This window comes from Mixophyes fleayi, chromosome 9, assembly GCF_038048845.1.
Source record: "Mixophyes fleayi isolate aMixFle1 chromosome 9, aMixFle1.hap1, whole genome shotgun sequence".
Taxonomy (NCBI): domain Eukaryota; kingdom Metazoa; phylum Chordata; class Amphibia; order Anura; family Limnodynastidae; genus Mixophyes; species Mixophyes fleayi.
This window is the reverse complement of record NC_134410.1, coordinates 115937192-115960236: the sequence shown is the minus strand read 5'-3', so window position 1 is coordinate 115960236 and position 23045 is coordinate 115937192. Positions and strand designations below refer to the sequence as shown.

Genomic DNA, 23045 nt, shown 5'->3' with positions numbered 1-23045 from the left:
CGATCCCCACACACAGCTCCATTCTTGTTTTATATTATTAAACTGAGGCCCAGGGAACCCTCCTTAACCACTAACTCTGGTGTTTTTCTATTTTGTCCCCTTTTGTGTATTTTATTTTATTCTGTTGTGGCTCATACTGACCTCAAAGGACAAGGATAAAGTAAGTTGTGCAATCAGCTCCAGGGGAGTCCTGATTCTTCTTCTTCTGCTTCTTTAACAACCTCACTTTCCTTTCTTTTCCACCCATAAGGGGCCCTTGTGGCCTAAACCGGATTTTTTTTTTCAGTGGGGGGGGGGGGGCTACTGTCTTCCCTCGCCGTCCTCATCATTTTTTATCCTTAGTTTCGTCTTTCTCCGAGTCTGGTCAGATCTTTTAATTTGGGGTCTCTCCCTCTTTTTCTCTCCTGGTTCTCCTGAACTTTCTCCATTAACGTTCTGTTTATTTTGCATGCATGACACGTGACATTGAACCGGACCAGCACAGGTAGAGCCTGAAGATCTATCTAAACTATTGTCCACCAAAGTTCCTCTACTGCTCATATCTACTACTTGAGCTTCCCCGCAAACCTTGCAGATCACCAAAAGAAGATTCTTGTCCAGTGGGTAAAATACAAATATACAGAACATCTCTTTAACACTATAAAGACCCCAGAGAACAAGGGAGAGACAAAAATAAAAACATATGAAGGTCTCTGGAAATATAAATTAGATCGTTGCTTCATCTGATTATGTCAACTGAATTTTGGTTCATGTAATCAATTATCTGGTAAATTTCTTATTTGCCCACTGGTTCCCTGGCTCTTTCGGTTCAGTGTCGGTAACAAACTATACCATGGACGCCTTTGTGAAGGAGCCTGCTCCCACCCATGCTGAGTCTTCTCTCTTCACCCTTGTGACCCTTGTTTTCCAGGCTAGTGAGTCCGAGGAGAACGGCTCAGACAGCTTCATGCATTCTATGGACCCTCAGTTGGAGAGGCAGGTGGAGACCATCCGTAATCTGGTGGATTCCTACATGGGCATTGTCAACAAGACCATCCGGGACCTAATGCCAAAAACTATTATGCATCTCATGATCAATAATGTAAGTGAAATAAATACAGACTTTTGTCATGTTGAGGTCTTCTGTTGTCTATCAGTATTCACTTCAAACATTTTACTATCAGTCATCAGTCCAGCAGCCAATCTATTCTCTGTGGGAACCTTAGTCTTCCAGCTTAGCTATCCTCGGCAGTGCACGGTGGCTCAGTGGTTAGCATTACTGCCTGACAGCACTGGGGTCATGAGTTCAATCCCTGACCATGCAATTCCAGACCATCTGTGTGAAATTTGTATGTTTTCCTCCGTGTGCGTTGGTTTCCTCCCACACTCTAAAATCTTATTGGTAGGTTAATTGGTTACTGACAAAATTAACACTAGTCTTTCTTGTGTGTGTGTTAGGTTCTTTAGACCATAAGCTATTTTGATTGACAAATATTCCCTGTACAGCACTGTGCAATTGGTGGCGCTATATAAACAAATGAATTGCAATTCTCTGTCCCAGGAAGGCGCTAGCAATTCCACCAAGGTGATGGTTCCCCCAGGCGACCAAGTCACAAGTTTGCTTCCGCCATATGCAAATTATTACTAGGACAATGTTTAAGAGTGTGTTAAAGAATTGGTTCGAAATGTAATAATGGTTTCTATTTTGTTTCCTTTTAATCTAAATATGCTATTTAAAAGTCTTTCTAAGATTTGTCAGATTAGCAATCCATACGGGATAATGCACATGATATATATATATATATATATATATATATATATGCAACATGCATTACTTACTAGAGACAGCTTTGTATTACTCTTGACCTGAATGATCAGTAAACGTTGCTCAGCAGCGCCCTCTATCCGAAGATAGAAGATAATGCATACTCTGTTTATTTCCCGGGACAGACAAAGGAGTTCATCCACTCGGAGCTCCTGGCCAACTTGTATTCATGCAGTGACCAGAATACACTGATGGAGGAGTCAATGGAACAGGCACAGCACAGGGATGAGATGCTGCGCATGTATCATGCCCTGAAGGAGGCCTTACATATTATAGGGGATATCAACACAACGACCACCAGCACCCCCATGCCTCCACCCGTGGATGACTCTTGGCTACAGGTTCAGGGTGTACCAACAGGGCGCAGGTAAGCAAAAACGAAATTTAATGACAATATTGTTGAAGTGACCTGAAGAACAGTGATGACCAAGATCTCAATGAAAGTTATGTTTGCTGACTTGGACAGTGGATCTAGTAGAGGGCAAATAGTTTTGGGCTGTGATAACTAATTCCTTGTTATAATTCAGGTCTCCCACATCGAGCCCTACTCCACAGAGGAGAGCGCCTGCTGTACCCCCAGCCAGACCTAGCTCACGAGGACCAGCTCCAGGGCCACCACCGCCTGGCACCACTCTTGGGAGTGCACCACCTGTTCCCTCCAGACCTGGGGCTTCCCCAGACCCATTTGGTCCTCCTCCCCAGATTCCCTCTAGGCCTAACCGTGCCCCTCCTGGTGTCCCTAGGTAAGTTTGTTCGATCCAAGAGTAACATTACTCAGAGGTATAAGGCCTAATATATCAACATGAATCATGCAACAGGAAATGATGTGTTAAAGTCTAAATTATAAAATCTACATGATCAGTTCTCAAATGAGTATTCAGTGTCCTCTAATCATCCAGGATTTAAGGTATGTAACTTATAATAATTTAGATCTATTCCAGGACAACAACTTGTTGTTTTACTAAAAATGGTAAAATAATTGAAGCCGTTGTCATTTCCCACTTAAAACCTTCCTTGTTCACTCCACTGTAAAAATACATTTTCCTGGTATCATTATTGTACTCTACATTCAAATTCTCTCCTGTAAATCTGCATCCAATCACTCCTAATAAATATAGACTCTTATAGAAGCTATTTGGAATTCTATAATGTCCCTTTTTAGCCTGTTTTCAAAATGGTAAATCTAATGAATTATAATATCAAATTATTAATTACAAGTCAATCCAATTACTGCAGACTTTTAGGATCTTGATTGTTTATGTCCTAGGCTAATAGAATTCCTTCCTAAATAGGAGACCATATAATGGAGCTGCTGTCTTCATCGAGCTATAGAGTGGATGAGGTCATCGGGCTATAGGGTGGATGAGGTCTTCGAGCTATAGGATTGATTCGGTCATCGAGCTATAGGGTGGATTCGGTCATCGAGCTATAGGGTGGATTCGGTCATCGAGCTATAGGGTGGATTCGGTCATCGAGCTATAGGGTGGATTCGGTCTTCGAGCTATAGGGTGGATGAGGTCATCGAGCTATAGGGTGGATGAGGTCATCGAGCTATAGGGTGGATGAGGTCTTCGAGCTACAGGGTGGATGAGGTCTTCGAGCTACAGGGTGGATGAGGTCTTTGAGCTATAGGGTGGATGAGGTATTCGGGCTATAGGGTGGATGAGGTCTTCGAGCTATAGGTTGGATGAGGTCATTAAGCTACAGGGTGGATTTGGTCATTGAGCTATAGGGTGGATGATGTCTTAGAGCTATAGGGTAGATGAGGTCTTAGAGCTATAGGGTGGATGAGGTCTTAGAGCTATAGGGTGGATGAGGTCATTAAGCTATAGGATGGATGAGGTCATTAAGCTATAAGATGGATGAGGTCATTGAGCTACAGGGTGGATGAGGTCTTTGAGCTATAGGGTGGATGAGGTCTTCGAGCTATAGGGTGGATGAGGTATTCGAGCTATAGGGTGGATGAGGTCTTTGAGCTATAGGGTGTGTGAGGTCTTTGAGCTATAGGGTGGATGAGGTCATCGAGTGTAGAGCACTGGATATCTGTTAGGTCAAACAGACCTGATTTATGAGAGAGGATAGCAGTAGTAAGATCTGACCAGAACTGGCATGTCCTTATGAAATGCCCGAAATCTGCATTGGACTGTAAGCCCCTAGGATTGGCAAAAATTGACAATAAGTTAACAGTAAACAAACTGAAAAGTTCAGCTTGGTGGACTATATATACTTAAATGGGTTTATTGTTGGTATAGTATTGTTTATGATTGGATAATATTTTCTTGGCTTTGACTGCCACTGGTTGGCACTGGGCACTTCTAAATGACTGAATTCTTCTTAATCAATGATTCTAAGAATGTTTTATAAAAAATACCATGTAAAAAAAAACAACTTTTACTCTATTTGTCTTTACATCAGCCCAAATCATCTTCTAGAAGGGGAAACACAACGTACTGCAATATCTGTCATTGTGTGTGATGACGCTGATTTCTGTGTAGGCCCGCAGTCCTTAAATCCTGGATAATTAGTAGCATTTGAGTACTGGTTTAAAAACACTGCTGTGAATTGTAACCTAGAAGTTATCCTTTAAACTAGAATGTCTTTCCCCTGGGTGCTGGCATACAGGTGCTCTGAAGCTACTAAATCCTCTCGTAGTCGGACATTACATTGAATAGAGAACTCTGTCACGAGCGCTCCCCTGTGACAAGGAAACAGCATTTCCCATTCAATGTCACTTCAATGTCACTGCGGAAGCCTTTAGGAAACCCAGGACACCAGTGTACCACAGCCCGTAGTTCCCAAGCATGACCGTATATGTCTGCATACTTTCCTCACAGGGGAAGAAGAAGTAAATTTCACAATTCTGTCCTTTTAGGACAAAAGGCGGGAACGGTTGATTGAAGTACCGACATTAAAATGTCATAAAACCTACAATACAAATTGAACAGCATTAACAAAATTATAAATGTAAAGCTACAAAAATCATGACAGAAGTTACTTGTCACCTACACCCGGTGGAGGCAGCCATTTTGTTACTAAGCCACAATATTGCTAAGAACGCAGCCTATCAATTCACTATGTACTGGAGGCATCACAGGAGCCACAAGCTTCAGTGATGTCACCAGTTCCTAGGGAGTTGATAGGCTGCCTTCTCGGGAATATTGTTCCGTCCCACAAAATGGCTGCCTCCACAGTGAGCAGAGTGCAAGCTATCAGCTATTCTAAACTGTTACTTATAGATTTGTGAATACTATTGGTGCTTGTTTTATATAAAGCAATTTGTATTTTAGTTTTTATGGTTGTCGGGTATAACCAGAGCGAGGGCTGTAACATACTGTCCTTGTTCTTAAGCTCTCTCCTCATCATTCTCCAGTTTCCATGGAAAATGGTCATATTAAGAGCAGCTTGGGTACAAACCCACCGTATGAAAGTCCTATAGCCGTATCATGGAATTTATAACTGTAGTCTCTTCAACCAGCTAAACTATGACTAGATTCATGGAGTCTGTAAGAAGTAAGGGAGTATTTTGTGTAGATCATGTGGCTCATTCCCAAATCTCCAGATTCACCATTCATCTTTGTGCAGGATTGCATGCTGCTGCCTTGTACAGTCATGTTGTCCGTGCTCTTTGCTTACTCCATCCTCCTCTTACCAACCCATTTTATATTGCATCTTCTCTATTCTATATACCTCTCCCTTTCCCCCCTCCCCTCCCTTCCCCTCGCAGCCCACGTTGTCATGGGTTACATCACCTATCCAAGTCTCTCCAAACCTAAGAATTTAACACAGGACAGGATGAGGCTGTACTAACCTGGAAAATGGTTATTCCGCCTATTCAGTCATGTAACGTTTGTTTTCTTATCATAAAAAAATAATACTTTTAAGGCTACAATCACATGGGCTGTTCTGAATTTCTAATATAACAGTTTAAACATAAATCTTTAAAGCTCTCCCAACTGTCCCAATTTTGGCGTTACATCCTGATTCGTGGGCAGTACAAGAGGTAGAGCTTAACAAACGGTGGGTGGCGTTTTTAACCCAATTGTGCCCATGTGTGAGGTGGAGTTTGTACAGAACAGGACAGGGCTTATTGTGTCCCGATTTTGTAATTCTAAGGGGTATATTTACTAAACTGGGTTTGAAAAAGTGGAGTTGTTGCCTATAGCAACCAATCAAATTCTAATTATCATTTATTTAGTACATTCTACAGAATGACAGCTAGACTCTGATTGGTTGCTATAGGCAACATCCAACCTGCAGTTTAGTAAATATACCCCTAAATGTTGGAAGGTATGCATTACAGTTAAGGGGAAATGCTGTTTCCCTGTCATGTGAAAGCTCTTCTGTGATAAGCAAACAGCAGCGCTGAAAAGCCCCAGTGTGAACTAGGCTAAGGGCTAGATTTACTAAACTGCGGGTTTAAAAAAGTGGGGATGTTGCCTATAGCAACCAATCAGATTCTAGCTTTCATTTATTTAGTACTTTCCACAAAATGACAGCTAGAATCTCATTGGTTGCTATAAGCAACATCCCCACTTTTTCAAACCCGCAGCTTAGTAAATCTAGCCCTAAGTGATCGAATCTATCTGATCAAGGTAGAAATATCTAATCAAGAGTAGTTTTATTAATCCAGTAGCACAGTAGTGATGGGTAATCTGATACACTGCAAGGGCTGAATATCCGACCCCCTAACTGTCAAATTGACATTATCCTTAATCTCACTAATAACTTAAAATTATACTTTTAGTCAAAGAAAGAGACACTGCATGCCAATCAATCCCCCACTCCCCCCTTTGCTTATATAATAAGAGCTGGGGCTATAAGTGAAGCTTGGAAGAATATAAAGCAGAGAATAAGAGCAAATGCCAGCGGGGCATAAAGTAGAGAAAAGCACCATTAAGTCATAAATCAAGAAGGAGCTTAGGGCTGCAGGTCAAGGATCGATGGGCCGCATGTATCCCTATGGGCCACCTGTCGCCCATCACTGTACTGGAAGCTATAGGTTCACCTTGACCTGCAGTATGTACGACTTAAATGCCCCATGTTAAAATGGGGATCTAGTCACTTAGTACCCTCAGAGTAGTGTTAGGTAATACGGGGGTCACTTATAAAAACTGGTGCACGTTAGATAAAAGCTGCTGTAACCCAATCACATTTTATAGACAGTGTTTTAATGTGCACCAGTTTTCAGAAATGTTCATGATGTTTTATGTGTAAGAACGGTGTCCTCCAGGAACATCACACAGTGGTCAATAAAGTTGGATTCTCACCAAGGTTACATTTAACTCAGTCAGCACCCCAAACAAGCTTTATTTAAATAACATGGCAGGACAGCACCATTAAACTCCATCCACTTTCGTGATATCAAGCAAATCCCCATAGTGAAGGCAGCAATTTTGAAGGCTGAACCAGTATTAATGAGACTGAAGCCAATGGTTTAACTAATCAGGGCCGTCTTTCCCATTGGGCACAAAGGGCAGGTGCCCGGGGGCCCTGCAGCCCAGGGGGGCCCGTCGGAGGAAGCAAAAAAAAAAACCCTGAAAAAAAAGAAAAGAAAATACTTACCGTGCTGTCAGCTGGCGATCCGGCTCCCTCCCTGGTCTCCTCCTCCGTCGCACTCGCAGTGCATGTCGGGTGTGACATCATCACGCCCTGCCCGATATCCATTGCGGAGCGCGACGGAGGAGGAGACCAGGGAGGGAGCCGGATCGCCAGCTGACAGCACGGTAAGTATTTTCTTCTTTTTTTTCAGGGTTTTTTTTTTTTCCTGCCTCCGACGGGCCCCCCTGGGCTGCAGGGCCCACATATATAATCATTTTTTATTTTTTTTTGTATATATAGGGGCCCCGGTGCTCTGCTGTGCCTGGGGGCCCAAGATGTTCTTCAGAGGGCCCTGTAACTAATGCAGGCACTTCATGGCCATATATTCATATGAGGCACTGGTTCCTAGTGAATTTATAGGCTACATTCTAATGAATCCACTGTCCTTAGCTGACTATGTGCACCTGAAGGTCCAGGAAATTAACAGCTAGTAGAAACCATTTACATATCTGTGTCTGTTCTTGTACTCCCTCCTCCCCACTTCTTTTGTGTATAGAATGAGATTCATGATCCACCCTTAGACTCATCAATGACATCACAGTGACATCATCAGGTTTTGATTGCTCAATCTTAAATTGATTTTCTTCTTAATATTAGCATGTCCCCCCTTGACTAATGTTAGCATGGTTATATCATAGGGGACCTGGTAAGGCAACATCCCTTATATGGATATCTCTTTGGGGGGTGATCTGTGTGGGTTTATATGAGAATACATAGCCATTATATTTAATTGAAATTAATAAATCTTGACGTTAGCTATGGGGGATGTGCTAATGAAAAAAACAAACTTATTATTGGATAGAAGACCTGTCAGTCACTGTGTCATTCATTCTTCAGATAGCGGCAGCTTTGCTTATAATAGAGTTTGACAAAACTGCCTTACTATAGAGATGTATGAGAACAGGTATACTACCTAAACATTTCAGCTGTAGTATATCTTCCATCTCCTATAGTCCCATTCATGCCACAACAGAATAAGTCAGGGATTATTCCTCACTGGGTGTAATTATCTCACGTCTTCTTAATTAGTGACTGTGTGAATGTATGCATGTGTGGCAGTGGGCTTATATGTATATGTGGATGTGCATGTGCTTTATATCGATTCAGCATGACTACGTGTATAAGTGTTCATGTATGTGTGCTGTTCAGATAAAGTTGACACGCGTCAGAAGTGCATAGATTCTCCCAGAGCTATAGTGGATTGAATGCATTCTAAAGTCAAAAAGTGAAGGTGTTGCTCATAGCAACCAATCAGATTCTAGCTATCATTTTCTACAATGTACTCGATAAATGATAGCTAGAATCTGATTGGTTGCTATAAGCAACACCTCCTTGTTTCCTTTTTAGGAGGTTTGATCTATCCAATAGATTTAAGAACTCATGATCATCCACAATGGTGGTAGAGTGACCCCCAGAATTTTACCTCCACTCTTTATAACCATACATATGTTTGTGTCTGATAGAGATGTTTGTGTGTATATGCATGTACTGAACTCCATTCTGTGTAGGTAACGATTAATAATCAAGCTGTGGCAATATATTAATGTATGCTTGTATGTATATGTATCACAGTCAGCCATGGTTCTATGTATGCATACATGCCCCTTACATGCTTCTGGTTGTGGCTGCTCTTAGCCTCTGACTTCATGTTATTTTTCAGAATAACTATCAGTGACCCATGAGGAACACTCGTCACGGTATGTCACGCATTTCCAGTCATGTGACCTGTGTGCCTCCCGTTACCTAGTCGTGTGATCTTCATGTGTGTAGCGCACATGTTCCCACCCATTTGCTGTCTCTTGCCCTGTTGCCAGGCAGTATTTTAGCATCTTTAAAGTCCAAATCCAGGTCCCGGCAGAGATCAACACTCCCTGTTTTATGTGTTGGGACTGGAGTGTTGAAGGGACTGGATTGGAAAGTGGCCTCCTGACACACACAGCTTGTTGACACAATAGTTATTAGACAGGACAATGACAGGTGACCTTTGCATTTTCCATGGTCAGATGGTCAAATTGATCAATCTTAAATATGCTAAACAAATAGTCGGTTGGCCGAACAAACGTATTTTTACCCACAGTCTTCTCGGAAGACCCCATTAGAGAGTAACTGAGGAATTATTTCAGATTGTGAAGACAGAGCAGCTGTAGAACCCAAACAGTGATGCTTTACCTCAGACTCTCCTCTCCTCCTCTCTCCTCTACCTCCTCCCTCTGTAATAAAGTTTACCTTCTGGGTACCAGTGAAATAACCATCTCCTTGGGTTCCATTTAGTAGTTTATTCAATTAAACCAGTAAAATATCTTGGAAAACGCCAAACTTGGTTGTTATCTCACTGGTGGTCTTTGGCTGGGTGATGTCTCTTCTTGCCACACCTGATGGCTCTCTTGCTTCCCCCTTCTTAAATGTATACACTCCTTTCTCCATCCCTTTCCAGGTATCTCGCTCTTCATCTCCTTCTCATTGCTTATACGTATTGGTGTGCTCTGCTTGTTGTCCAAATATTAACCATGCCTGGCAACTCGGACTGATTGTTATCTCACCCCTTCACCTACCACACGTAGCTGACCTGATTGCTCCATACTCACCTTTTTCCTCTCCCTCACCAGAACTTATTTTCTCCCACCTACTCACAACTCACCTCCCTCCCTCTCTCAAACGTACCGTCCTCCTCGCCTTCCACCCGATCGTCAGCTCCTCTTCCCTCAGACCCAGTATCCCTCTCAGAGGAAACATGCCGCATGTCATTGTAATATTAATAGTCGTGGTATTGTGACCTTGCTGTGTTCGCTCTTTGTTCTGCACACACAGTCAGCCCTCATAAACCTGGCACGGAGGGAGCATGGTGACATCTGGGAGTCTCATTCAAACACGCACCACAAACGTTTGTTGTGAGGCTCACAAAATGGCGGCCTCCACGGTGCATTGGTGACATAGGACCTCTCCTCTGCTTATTATTAGTTGATCCAAAACTGATGCACAAAGATAGTAAAACGTATTACATAATGTAGTCGACAGCACACATTGAATCATAAATTTAAAACATCCATACTTAGGATGCCCCAAAACTAAAAACAGACCAATTTTCAAAGGTCTGATTGCAGTTTTATTTTTTTATGTTTTTTTAACACCTTTTCTATTAATAAGAAATATTAACCTGTAGGGTAAACCTGTTCAGACCAAAAATGGTATTTTTTCAAAACAGAAATAAGATTAAGCAACATTTTTATTTTCAAGTTAAATTTATAGTGAAATTTCTTTCTTTTTTTTTCTTTTTAGAAAATATTCACTAATGACATTTTTAGAGGTGTCATTTTAAATGTACTTTTACCTCAGAAATGGGTCATTTGACACACAAAGCTTGCAGCGGTTGTAAACATAGTTAGCAGTTAGATATCGCATACCTTATACATAACTTTTGTGATTTCTATTTTAGATCTAGGGGTAAATTTATCAAGCTACGGGTTTGAAAAAGTGGGGATGTTGCCTATAGCAACCAATTAGATTCTAGCTGTCATTTATTTAGTACATTCTACAAAATGACAGCTAGAATCTGATTGGTTGCTATAGGCAACATCTCCACTTTTTCAAACCCGCAGCTTGATAGATTTACCCCCTAGACTCAGAAGGCCAATTAATGGTTTAATATTCTGGTGTCATAAAGTTATTTGCCATCTATACATTTAGAACGTTTTTTTCGTCATCTTAAAATATGATAAACTGTCATTTCTTTTATAAAATCAAAGAGGTAACATTGCAATGCCCACGATACTCACACTTTATTATTTACGATGGACAGATTTTCAAAATGAATCTGTTCAGTTTATGAGTATTTGGAACCATTCTTCTCTCAATGCCACTTTTCAGACCACGGTTATGATGTTATGGGGTAAATTAAACTGGTTCCAGGAGATTCCTGCCGCGTCCGCGTAGACATCACACTGCAGCTGACAGAAAATAAATCTTACACATATGTTCTAGTCTAGTCAGCCGGACCTTCTTTAACCCTGGCAGCCATTTTATGTTACTATACAAATTCTAAACTAATTATCTTCCCAAGAGAATCATTTTTGGGGGGTTTGAGTAGACCTCATATCCAAAATATACATTTTTTTTTTTTTTTAAAGGAGTACAAAGAATGAGAATTTGCTCCAGCTGACAGGGGGATCTGGGCTGACTGTCCCATGTCATGAACGATGCTAATCATGCTTCTGTGTTCTCTTGTCTGTTTTTTTTTTTTTTTTTGTTTTGTTTTGTTTTCACTCAGCAGGAAGGCTCCCGCTTCACCTACACGACCTACCATTATCCGAACTACCGACCCGACCCTCTTAGATTAAAATTCGGAGGCCTGGCTGCCGAACACACAGCTTTCTCCCCATCCTTTCTCCCCCAATCCCCCCATCAAACCTCTTCCAGGCATGGTGACAACGTCCCCTCGACTTCACTGTGTTGTAAACACTGGCGCAGTGTTACTACGTATTGTATTGTACAGACGTGTCGTTTTTGTCCCTTGCTGCTCTGCATTGTGATGTATGTTGAAACACCTGCAATGTCTGGTTGATATATATATATATTTTTTATTATTTCCCCTCCCCCACCCGCTGCACCATCTTATGACATTGATTTACCTCATTGTGTCTCGTGTTATTATGTTGTAAACTTTTTGTGTGCTTTTTTTTATTTTTTATTTTAAGGTTGTAAATCAAAATAATGTAATTATTAGGCAAAAGCTGGTAAAGAAAGAGATCTCCAATCCACCCCCTCTCTTCCAATTTACCATTTGTCACTTTGAAAGCAATTGTTAATTTTCATGTGTCTTCTGCCCTCTTGTGGTTTGGTTGCTTTTTGCATCCTCTTTCCCTGACTAGAGAGAATCTCATCTTGCTCTTCCACTCCAATATATTAATTATGGCGGTGGAGTCATCGCTGACAATTTTTATTAAAACGTCACATCACTATCCGCTACAACACAGCAGACAGATTTCCTCCACTCTTTTTTTATTTTTTTATTATTTAAATAGTAGCATAGTGGAATAATAATTCAGCAGTATCTTTTAATAGAGGGCTAGAAATATGCACAATCTATATGCACCCCAACACAAGTGCCAGAAGGGTTAGTGCTGTACCAGTCTGTAGATGACAAAACCCAACTGGCAGCTAATAGGTGATGAATAATTCACTGTTTACCCCACGTTACACACTAACCCTACTCCTCCAACATATGGGTTGAGTTAACTACAAAATAGGATCTGAATACCACAGATACCTTCCCCTGCCGGCTTGTAGGCATTGTATATTTATTTTCTTTTTAAGCCTTGCAAAGGTAACTGGGAAATGTTCTACAATGGACAAAAAAAACCCAGATGAAATAGAACAAAGTACTTATAAACCGGGCATAGTGCAATCACTAAATGCGTAACACTTTCATTTTTCTTAAGGTACATGAGCATTTATGCAAAACATCCTTGCTTGTTGCACCTTGCTCTGCACTACAAAGGGTAACAGGGTGTGCAGAGTGTTACAGTGGAATCCCTCTAACCAAAAAAAATAAGGGCCACAGAAGTATATAATGTATGTGGCAATTATTAAAGGGAAACTTTGACCTCTTCAGCGTGAGAGGCTATGCAGAAGGCCCAAAGAGTGGATGTTTAACAACACTCATCAAGCTTACCATGCTTATTCTGCACAGCAATAAATCAAAAAGCTTGAAGCTAGAGCTACAGTCAGGGGTAATGTCATTGGTAGTGTCAGGGGGTTGTGATGGGCGCCATCTTGTGGTCACTGCACATTGACACACACGCGTGCGCGCAGCAGTACAATGTAATTTCCCTCAGTCTGAACTTTGCCTGTTTTCCTTCTGATCTCTGACTGACTTTTTCCACTCTTTTTTTTCCCCCTCCTTTCTTTCTTTCTTCCCTTTGACTGCGATCAGAGCCACTCGGGTTAGCCCATCAAGGCCAGAGAGTCCTAAGCCTCACTATGACCCGTAAAGCCTTCTTGGGGCTCAGACTGTTGCCTGCTTCCTAGCTGTCCTGTCTTGGAGTGTGTGACACCACAATGTCTGTTCTGTTGTACAATGGTCGTGTTACACGCATATCAAATGTGATTATTGATATGAATAAGAAAAATCAAACAATCATGTTACATTAAAAAGATAATTACACCTTTATAGTGGAACTTTTGAGAAGATACCCCTGCAACACCACTTGCTGCATCTTACCTAAATTATTTGGGGTTCCTCATCTGGGACCCCTTCCCACAAATCGAGGTTTATGTCAGACTGCTCTAGTTTTTAGGTCAGGCCGATAGTATAATGCTGGATCCTCAAATGTTATTGGCCTCTCAAGGAGATGAGGAGGCAGAGCAGACATAGGAACCACAACGGGACCCTCATCATTAAGCAATGGTGGTTGGTAACTTTTCAAAATAACTACTATAGAGGTGGAATTAGCCTATAAGGAACTTATCATGTCTGTGGTAGTTGCATATCCTTATATAAATATACTATAAATAATTCTAAATATATATATAAATATATACATATATGAGATCGCAAATATACACCTTCAAGATATGTAAGCCAGTGTGCTTCCATGTGAATTTTAGTATATGGTAGGACAAAGGGAAACGATTGGAAGTCCCATCGGTTGGCAGCTGGATCTGTATTCTCTGCATGTTAAAGGAGCCTCGTTCGGGAAGAAGTTCTTGGCGCTGGTGTTTAGCTGTGATAACTGTCAGCGTTGAATAAAATATGTTTCTGTAAAAAAAATAAAATTGTCTTATTTAATAACAGATTCTTCAAATTACTGACACAAGATATAAAGGTTTTGCAGCTGCTCACAATTACTCCTATATCTTACCTGCTTTTAATTAGGTGACGGTGTCTGTATTAGTTGAAGTAACTTGTTCCTTAAATACAGTTGAAGCAGCCACTCTATGGGCTGAGAAATTATTAATGAATGCAGCCTGTTAGTAGGAACCAGTGATTTCAGTTACATTCGCTGTGGTTAGATGACAAGTACACTTTAAACAATGATAATGAATAATGTTTACTATCCTCTTACATCTGTCTTAAGTCAAGAACCAAGAGCCGTTTTACATAGTATTTTCTAAGGCTATGAGTCATGGTTGCCAGTCACCCATAGAATTACTTAGTGAAACTATTTCATCTTAATTGAGAATACTACACAAGCACAGTGGTTTTGGGCCGACCTGAGCACATTGTTAACCACTATTTTTCCAAATTTCTGAGTCTCACTGTGTAAAAGAAATACTGAATAGAATCTAGACGACTTTTTCACTAAACTGCGGGTTTGAAAAAGTGGAGATGTTGCCTAGAGCAACCAATCAGATTCTAGCTGTCATTTTGTAGAATGCACTAAATAAATAACTACAATCTGATTGGTTGCTGAAGGCAACATCTCCACTTTTTGAAACCCACAGTTTAGTAAATATACCCCAAAGAGTTAATAAAAAATAAGAGCTCATAGGAAGCCTTCAGTTCTCCCTTTATATAAACAAATCTTTCCAACTTACTTTAATCTGAGTTATCATAAACAAAATGATCTGCCCTGACCCAGAGTTATCATAAGCCAAATGATCTCTCTTTCAGCTATGTAGCGTTCTAATATAAAGTCTGACACATTAATTTGTAAGAACACAGGCATGAACTTAAATGTGGTTTAATATGGGAAATTAATCCACAATGCTTAAGCTGTAACACAATTAACAAAGAAATTATACAATCGTTTCTTGTAAAACAAAAAGTAAGCAACAGAAAAATTGTACACTTAGGAATGATCAGATTTCTGCCTGCTGGGAGAGCATTAATTTGCTGGAACATTTTCAATATGAAATAAAACCCCCCCAAAGTGAACAACTGTTAGACTTACAGGACATTTTAAATATGTTTAAGATACCCACATCCCCCCCCCCATCCACTGTGATGTCAGGAAGTCTGTGTTCATGCAAATGAGTTTTACAACCATCTATTCAAAACACCTTTCAAGTCGGGGATTAATTACACTGACCTAACTTCCTACCAGAATGTCCTACAAAGACATTCCCATCCATACAACAGGTCATAAGTTTCCCTTCATTCAGATACCAGGTGTTACTCCTGTAAGTATGATATTTGCGAAAATATGACTTTTTTTGTATCCTTATTTTCCTTCATTCAAACTTATACCAGCTGTTCAAATCTCCTGTCATCCAGTTGAGATATCCCACGATGTCATAGAACCACAAAGAATGTGAGGGGTCTGGTTTTTGATATTAGTAATGGTACTGGTATAACCTTAAAGAGAGGTTCAAAGACATTTCTATCTTTTACGACCTGTGTCATAAATTGATATTGGGCACTCATCTGTAGTTAAGAACATCTGGAACCCTCTGTACCTAAATGCATCATGGGTAGAGCACAAGAATTTAAAGACAGAGATAACGTAATTTAGTCTTCTCAGGTTTTATCCCATGGTTGAAAACTGTTTCTGTGAGCTACACCAAGCTAATACTATGAATTACGTCACAAACACATATTTCAGTTTTATATGACATGTAAGAAGCTTGCAAATGACAAAACACAACATATAAAAACCTATTTTGTTAAACTCGAGAGGCATCGACCTGATGAAAGTTAGAAATTGCTCATTTAAGTTGTTTTGCCGACTCTGAACTGTGCATGATGAGGACAGAAAATTTCTCTGTAAAAGGTAATACATTGCTTATCTTATATAAGCACAGATAAGTGGGTAATGAAACATTAGCTTGAACACATTGCCAAAACGACAGCACATTCAAATCAGTTGTCTTGGACTAGGAAATGGTTATCAAAGCAATATGGCAGAAGTCCACATCCTTTATGAATATTAGAGCGTGCTGGTATGAACATGAAATAAAAGTATTAGAGAAATATGATTATGCACATAGCGCTGTTTACTTACTGCAGTCAGTGACCAGTAACATGGCCAGTCTGATGTCCAGCGCCGGTGCTAGGGTCCTTGGCGCCTTAGGCACAGTGTGAAAATCGCCGCCCCCCCCCTTTAAAAATCGCCGCCCCCCCCCTTTAAAAATTGCCGCTGCACTTCCCTACCCTCAGCTGGGGGACACTGCTACCATGGGGTTGTATGAGAGGAGCCAGGAGTTGGCACTCAAACAGTTAATTATTTGTGTAACCTACAGACAGATTCCTGTCCTCTGCAATCCCTGTGTCCTCAGTATAATCACAGCGCCCAAGGAGTTGGGCCGACTCTGGACTGCTCTGCAGCATTTTCTTACAGATTTATAAAATAAATGAAAATAAAAGACATTTCTCTTTCTTTACTTAAGATTAGGTGCAGTTGTAGCAGCTGCTACTTACTGAGCGTGTGTGGGAAACACAATTCCTCATCAGCCATCGGCTGCTGCAATGCCAGAGCATGGACGGCTCTGCTATTACAGATCACTATAGGACGTGACGGGAGGGTGACCGACATTGCTAGTCGGCAGAGAGCGCCGTGATCCCGCTGCAGGACAACAAGTTCCCTGGTAATGAGAGGGGGAAAACATGGGCAGGGTTGCCAACTCTGAAATGAAAAACAAGCAACCGCTAAGTGAAAAACAAGCATATAACAAGCCTAAACAATCCTAAAAAAAAAACCAAAAATGTATTATTTTTTATTTATGATAGAAATATCAAGATAATATTAATAGTAATGGGATCTGCAGCAGTTTCTGCAGTTACAGTAACTAAAGAGGAAGATTCAGGACTTATAGCTGCACTTTAGGGGGTTTGTTTTCTCTGTACACTACAATATATCTCCAGCTTTACACTATAATTACACACATCATGTTCTGTCTGGTCACATATATACTCTCCATATCTACTGCATACAACACAGACTGGTTCCCCCAAGAGGAGCCAACGCTGAAGTTTACCTACCAACACCTGAGATCACGTCCACGTAAGACCAGCAGCGTCCTTACACTGTCTAAAGCGTTATTATACACAGGGCAATAAAGTTTTTTATTAAAAAATGTTAAGTCCAAAAACCGCAACCCGCAACCACCAGAAAAACCCCGCAACTCTGAAAAGAAAAAAAAACAAGCCCAATTCCGCTTGTTATAAGCGGAATTGGCAACTATGGACATGGGCTGCACAATATATATAATTTATAATGTTGGGCTGCTTGATAACAAGAGAAGCGCGCCATAAGGGATACTGGAGAAACAAGGAGCAGCATAAAGAGAGGACACCCCTACAGGAAGTGGCGACTTGGTGTGTCCCTGAAAAGCGCGGGAAAAGAGCAGCTGCCGGTTATCCGCTGAGGCAAGTTGTACACATAGTTGCCAATTCCGCTTATAACAAGCGGAATTGGGCTTCTTTTTTTGTGAGGTTGCTGTTTTTTTCCCACTGCCGCGGGTAGCTTGTTTTTGGGCTTTGAGACGTTCTCCAAGTCCACAGGCTGCATAATCGTTTTGTTTTTTTGTTTTTTTTCCTCTGTTACTGTTTTTTTTTTTTTTTTTTGGGCTTTATAAGGGCTCTTTTTATTTAAATATAAAATAAATAAGAGAATTCTGCATTGGGAACTGCCACCTAATGGTAAATAAAATAATGTATTCAAATTCCACACAAATTGAAGAAACAAACTCATTTTATTTTTTTATCTTCCATTGTCATATTCGCTGTATTCTTGCCTGAACAGATGACAATATATTGGAGGATGATATTTAGAGAACACACTTCCTATGACAGGACAGAATGAGACTGCTATATATGTATGCAAAAACCGATCTAATTGTCTTTCCTCCCGCTCATTCCCCCTGCCCTTCCGACCTCTTTATCACTGTACTCAACTCCTCTCTTTCCCCTGTTTCTCAACTTCGCTGCCTAGGTGTCATCCTCGACTCCTCTCTCTCCTTTGCCCCTCACATTCTCTCACTTGCAAAATCTTGCCGCTTCCAGCTGCGCAACATCGCACGCATTCGGCCCTTCCTCTCCCAAGATGCCACTAAAGCTCTTGTCCACTCTCTTATCATCTCCCGCTTAGACTACTGCAACCTCCTCCTTACTGGCATCCCCCGCTCTCATCTCGCCCCCCTTCGCTCCGTTCTCAATGCTGCCGCTCGGCTTATTTTCCTTTCTCGCTGCTCCTCCAATGTCTCCCCCCTCTACCAATCCCTTCACTGGCTCCCCTTCCCCTACAGAATCGTGTTCAAGCTCCTTACACTTACCTTCAAGGCCCTCTCCAACTCCACCGCTCCCTACATCTCCAGCCTCATCTCCATCCATGCTCCATCCCGCCCTCTGCGTTCGGCCAATGACCGTCACCTCTCTTCCCACCTGGTCACCTCCTCCCACGCTCGCATCCAAGACTTCTCCCGCGCTGCCCCCCTCCACTGGAACCAGCTCCCCCGCTCCATCAGAACTTCACCCAACTTGTCCAGCTTCAAACGGGCCTTAAAAACCCACCTCTTCCTTATAGCCTTCCAGTCCCGCACCTAACTGCCCTCCTTCCTGTCTCCCCCTACCTCCCTCCTCGTCGCTCTCCTCTCCCCCCCTCCCCTCCGTCTTTGCCTCCGCTCTCCCCCTTTCCTCCTCCTACCCTTGTGTCTCTGTCCGTCCTACCCTCCCCTTAGATTGTACGCTCCTTCGAGCTTGGCCTCCTCTCCTCCTGTTCTCCACCACCTTAACTCTGCTCTCCAGCTCCTTGTCTCTTCCGTGAGGCCCTTCTACCCCTCTAGCTACCCCGCTGGGGGCTCTCACCTCTCATCTAGCTGTACTTTGAGCTTCCGAGTTACTGTGCTTTTTGTTAACTGTTCCGTGCTGTCTCACCCTGTACTGTATTTCTGTCTGTCCCTGTACGGCGCTACGGATACCTAGTGGCGCCTTATAAATAAATAATAATAATAATAATAATATGTATGTGCTATTAGCCTGGGGGCCAGCCCAGCTGACGGCCACCAAGAACATCCAGGTGAAGGTGGTACACAGACCGGCCACCATCTGGTCCCTCATTTATGACCAGCCGATAGCCCCTCGCCAGGCCCATATCCGCAGCACATGTCCTAGTAAAGCATCATCAGCAGGTTCTACTTCAGATAATCGGCTATTAGCTTTCTTAGGTACCACTAGGAAACGTGTTGGTGCTTGTGGAGCGACATCATGGAATGCGATACATTGGTCGCCCTCATAGATTATATTAGCCGGGATTTCCTTACGGATAATTTTCCTGAATATGGTGTCACCACCGGGATGGGCTGTCTGTGCTTTGCTGATCTCATTGGCCGTAGCTGCAGCCCTGATGACAGGCAGACCAGTGGGTGGTGTTACTATTTTGTGATTGGTCTATTCAGGGTTTTTTTTTTTGTGGGCGGGTTGTGCAGCGACATGCTCCAATGAAGTGGCGCTTTGTGGGTGGGCGGAGTCAGAAGAGGACGTGGAATAAATCCCAGGAAGACGGATCTACAACAACCTACTGAAATAAGTCATGTGACAGACACACGATCGCTGCACTTATAGCAGGTAACACTGCTATATAACACCCTCCCGTCCCATTCAGTAAGCTGCTTATACTGTTATATCATGTGGCTGTGTGGTATAGACATACCAGTGTCCTAAATTACAGCATTTGCGTTTTCATTTGCCATATCAGTGTATAAATGTGTCCTCTTGTGTTTATAAAGGTTTTCTAAATGGAGATTCAGTGTAGAAATTAGTGTTATAGAAAAGGACGGTCCCCTGTAAGTTGGGCTTTTTAGGATTGGTTTGGGCTTGTTTTTCACTAAGTGGTTGCTTGTTTTTTATTCAGAGTTGGCAACCCTGGTTGTACATTGTCCACGCTCCACACAGACCTCTCCTCACGCTGATCAGAGGGCCATTGGCCATCCAGGAGGGCTAAGTACCTTTCTCATCCTAAAAAAAAACCCAAAAACTTATGTTTTTGGTTTTTTTTTGGCGGGGGTTTAACAGCCATGTATATAATATTTTAGAGATGTACGTGCTGCTAGATTACAGGGGTTTATAAATAAGATATACAGGTCACACACATACTGTATCGGATACAGTATGTTTGGGAAACTCAGTCCTCAGGGCTCCCCCAACAGTGCAGGTTTTCTGGATCACATGTGACATAATTAGGACCACCTGTGGATCTGTTACAATGTGTCAGTCAGTAATGATTACACCTGTGCTCCAGCAAGGAGATATGGAAAACCTGCACTGTTAGGGGAGTCCTGAGGACTGGGTTTGGGAAACCCTGGGATAATGTAATAAAAACAATGATACAAATAAATACATAATTAGGATCTGGCCATAACCAAAAACGAGTATTACGTCCCTACATATAAATAACACCAAATGGCTATAAATCAGTGAATAAACATGTCAAAATGTTCAAAAACCAAATGGCAAAGTCCTTGGTAATCCCCTAGACTCTGAATATCAGTTCTCACAAATCCACTTAAGCTTTCCAACTGTGGTAGTAGAATAAACACAGGGATATCATAGGTAGGGCAAGAAAAAAAGGTCCATGCAATCATCTATCAAGTGACACCTCAATTAGACCAGGACCTGGTGTCATATGATGCATATACAGCCTGTTATCAAGTGAGATGTATTTGTAGTTGACAAGGTCTTATAACTTCAGAAAAGGTCAATCCTTATGAATGGATGACCTCCAGTTCAAGGCGCAATAAATAAATATTTACTATTTACTATCTTTTGTATTCTGGTATTCACTCCCCCCATATTTCCCTAAGGGCAGCATATATATATATATATATATATATATATATATATATATATATATATACACATTACCTGAGAGCTGCGCTGATCTCTCTACCCATTGTTTTTATCCCCTTCATGGTGCTGACCACGCCCACACACAGCTGGCCACACCCACACATCACTGGCCACACCTCCGATGGGACGGCACTTCTCACATTAGGCCCTTTATAATTTTCAGCCCCAGACCAATGTGGCCCTGAATGCAGTGATGACCCGTGCTGGTCATTCATGTCTAAAAGCCAAGGCTTATAAAGGGATATTCTATAAAAGTGAATGAATGCCGCTGATAAAACAACTATGTAAATTTACACCATATTTTATTAAAACTTTTTTATCTGGGATGTTAAATAGCTTTTTTTAATTCCTTTAAAAAAGTGGTTTATACGGACAGATTTTCAGATAGATGTTGCTCTGATTACATTTATCATTCTTTAGAGTTAGGTTTCTTTTCAATAACCACAAAATGCAGCCAAATATCTGAAATGTACATGTTTCTTATGCCCTGGACAGCGGAGAGGGCTCTCTTGTGACCTGACCTGGGATAGGTGAGGGAGCCCTTTATTGACTTGATCCAGGAGGGTGGAGGGAGACCTAGAAATATTGAATTTCATAGCAGATTAGAACTGTGACTGGATCACGTATAAGTAACTTATGGTATAAATTTATGTAAAGGAAATAACGGAGGGCGCTAATTTATATATTTGCAAATTTACTTATTTTTGATATTGTGTGTATTTTGGTAAAGGAAATATCTTTATGTCTGAGACCAGGGGAGGAAATTCGTTTTTGTTGTAACTCTGCTAGAGGAAATGCATTATGCCTGAGGTATATATCTGATGCAATAAGCTTTTGTTTAGAAAGTCTTTTGTGTATTTTGCAGCTGTCTGAAGAAAGGTCCCATGTTATTCTCATGTTAGTTAGACCTTTTGATGTGTGAGTGACACACCTGAAGGCACAGGAAGGTTTAATTAGACTTGCTGTTAGATTTCCTCTGTGTCTAAAACAAGATGCAGGAAATCACAGCAAGTTTTAAGATATCACAGATAAGTGTAAATATTGTTAGCTTTGCATTGCATGTAAATGCATGTTAGGGTAAACATATTGCATCCTGATACTAAGCCAGGGGGCTGGCTTACCCTATGAGGCTGTGTCCAAAACTGTATAAAAGTGAGCTGTTTGAGCATGTAATGTATCGTTCTTGTACTATCTTTACTTCTGAAAAGCTCACTAGTACCACAGACTGGCGTGTGAACTGTCCTTGTTAGGACTGCTTGAGCTAATAAACCATCTTTTGATTCAAGGACCTGCTTTGACGACTACTTATCCTGCTGTAAATTCCTGTGACCTACAGATTAGACCCGAATCTAATCCATTCTCCAGGTTGATCTAAGGTTGACCCAGCCCTCCAGTGCCAACGTTTTGCCCGCTACCTGCAGCTCTGGCCAGTGTGATCGTCCAGGGGGAAACCATCCACAGCAACCCTGAACTGAAGGCAAGAGGTCAGGCATACCAGCCCAGGTGTACCAGCTAAGGGGTACCCTAGCAGTGAGAGTTAGCCAAAAGAAAGCGGTTTTAGGTGCCGGTGTAGGAGCCTAGGGGTGGTAGCAGGTTCCTCCTATTGCAATGGGAGGGGCGTATTTGGGATAAAGAAAGGGGACGGTGGCAAAGTAAGCCCAGCAGGTCCCCAGCGACAACAAACAGAATGGCATAGGTGGTCCATCCTGTCACAAGAACCACTCGGCCCATCTAGTCTATTGTAACCTCAAACCCTATTTGATCCTTAACTCTTTGTAAGGATATTCTTATGTCTATCCCAAGCATATTTGAATTGCTGTACCGTATTAGCCTCAACTACCTCTGATGGCAGCTCTTCCATTT

The 23045-nt window shown here is 41.7% G+C and overlaps 1 protein-coding gene and 1 pseudogene across 11 annotated transcripts in view; one reads left to right on the top strand and one right to left on the bottom strand.

Annotated features, from left to right (window-relative positions):
* DNM1 (dynamin 1) overlaps positions 1-14175 on the top strand; it is a 92826-nt gene extending 78651 nt beyond the window's left edge. For 3 of the 11 annotated variants that reach the window (XM_075185120.1, XM_075185111.1, XM_075185118.1), the window contains 4 exons: positions 911-1081; positions 1930-2171; positions 2332-2547; positions 11670-14174. In XM_075185120.1, the coding sequence (XP_075041221.1) occupies positions 911-1081; positions 1930-2171; positions 2332-2547; positions 11670-11736 (696 nt within the window). In that variant the 3' untranslated portion in view covers positions 11737-14174. Of the gene's footprint in view, positions 1-910; positions 1082-1929; positions 2172-2331; positions 2548-9062; positions 9100-11666 lie in introns of all 11 variants that reach the window. The other 8 variants (XM_075185115.1, XM_075185109.1, XM_075185114.1 and 5 more) reach the window with 6 other exon arrangements.
* A 5133-nt stretch (positions 14176-19308) lies between these two features.
* On the bottom strand, positions 19309-21244 carry LOC142101871 (adenosine 5'-monophosphoramidase HINT1 pseudogene; annotated as a pseudogene).
* Positions 21245-23045: the final 1801 nt, after the last annotated feature.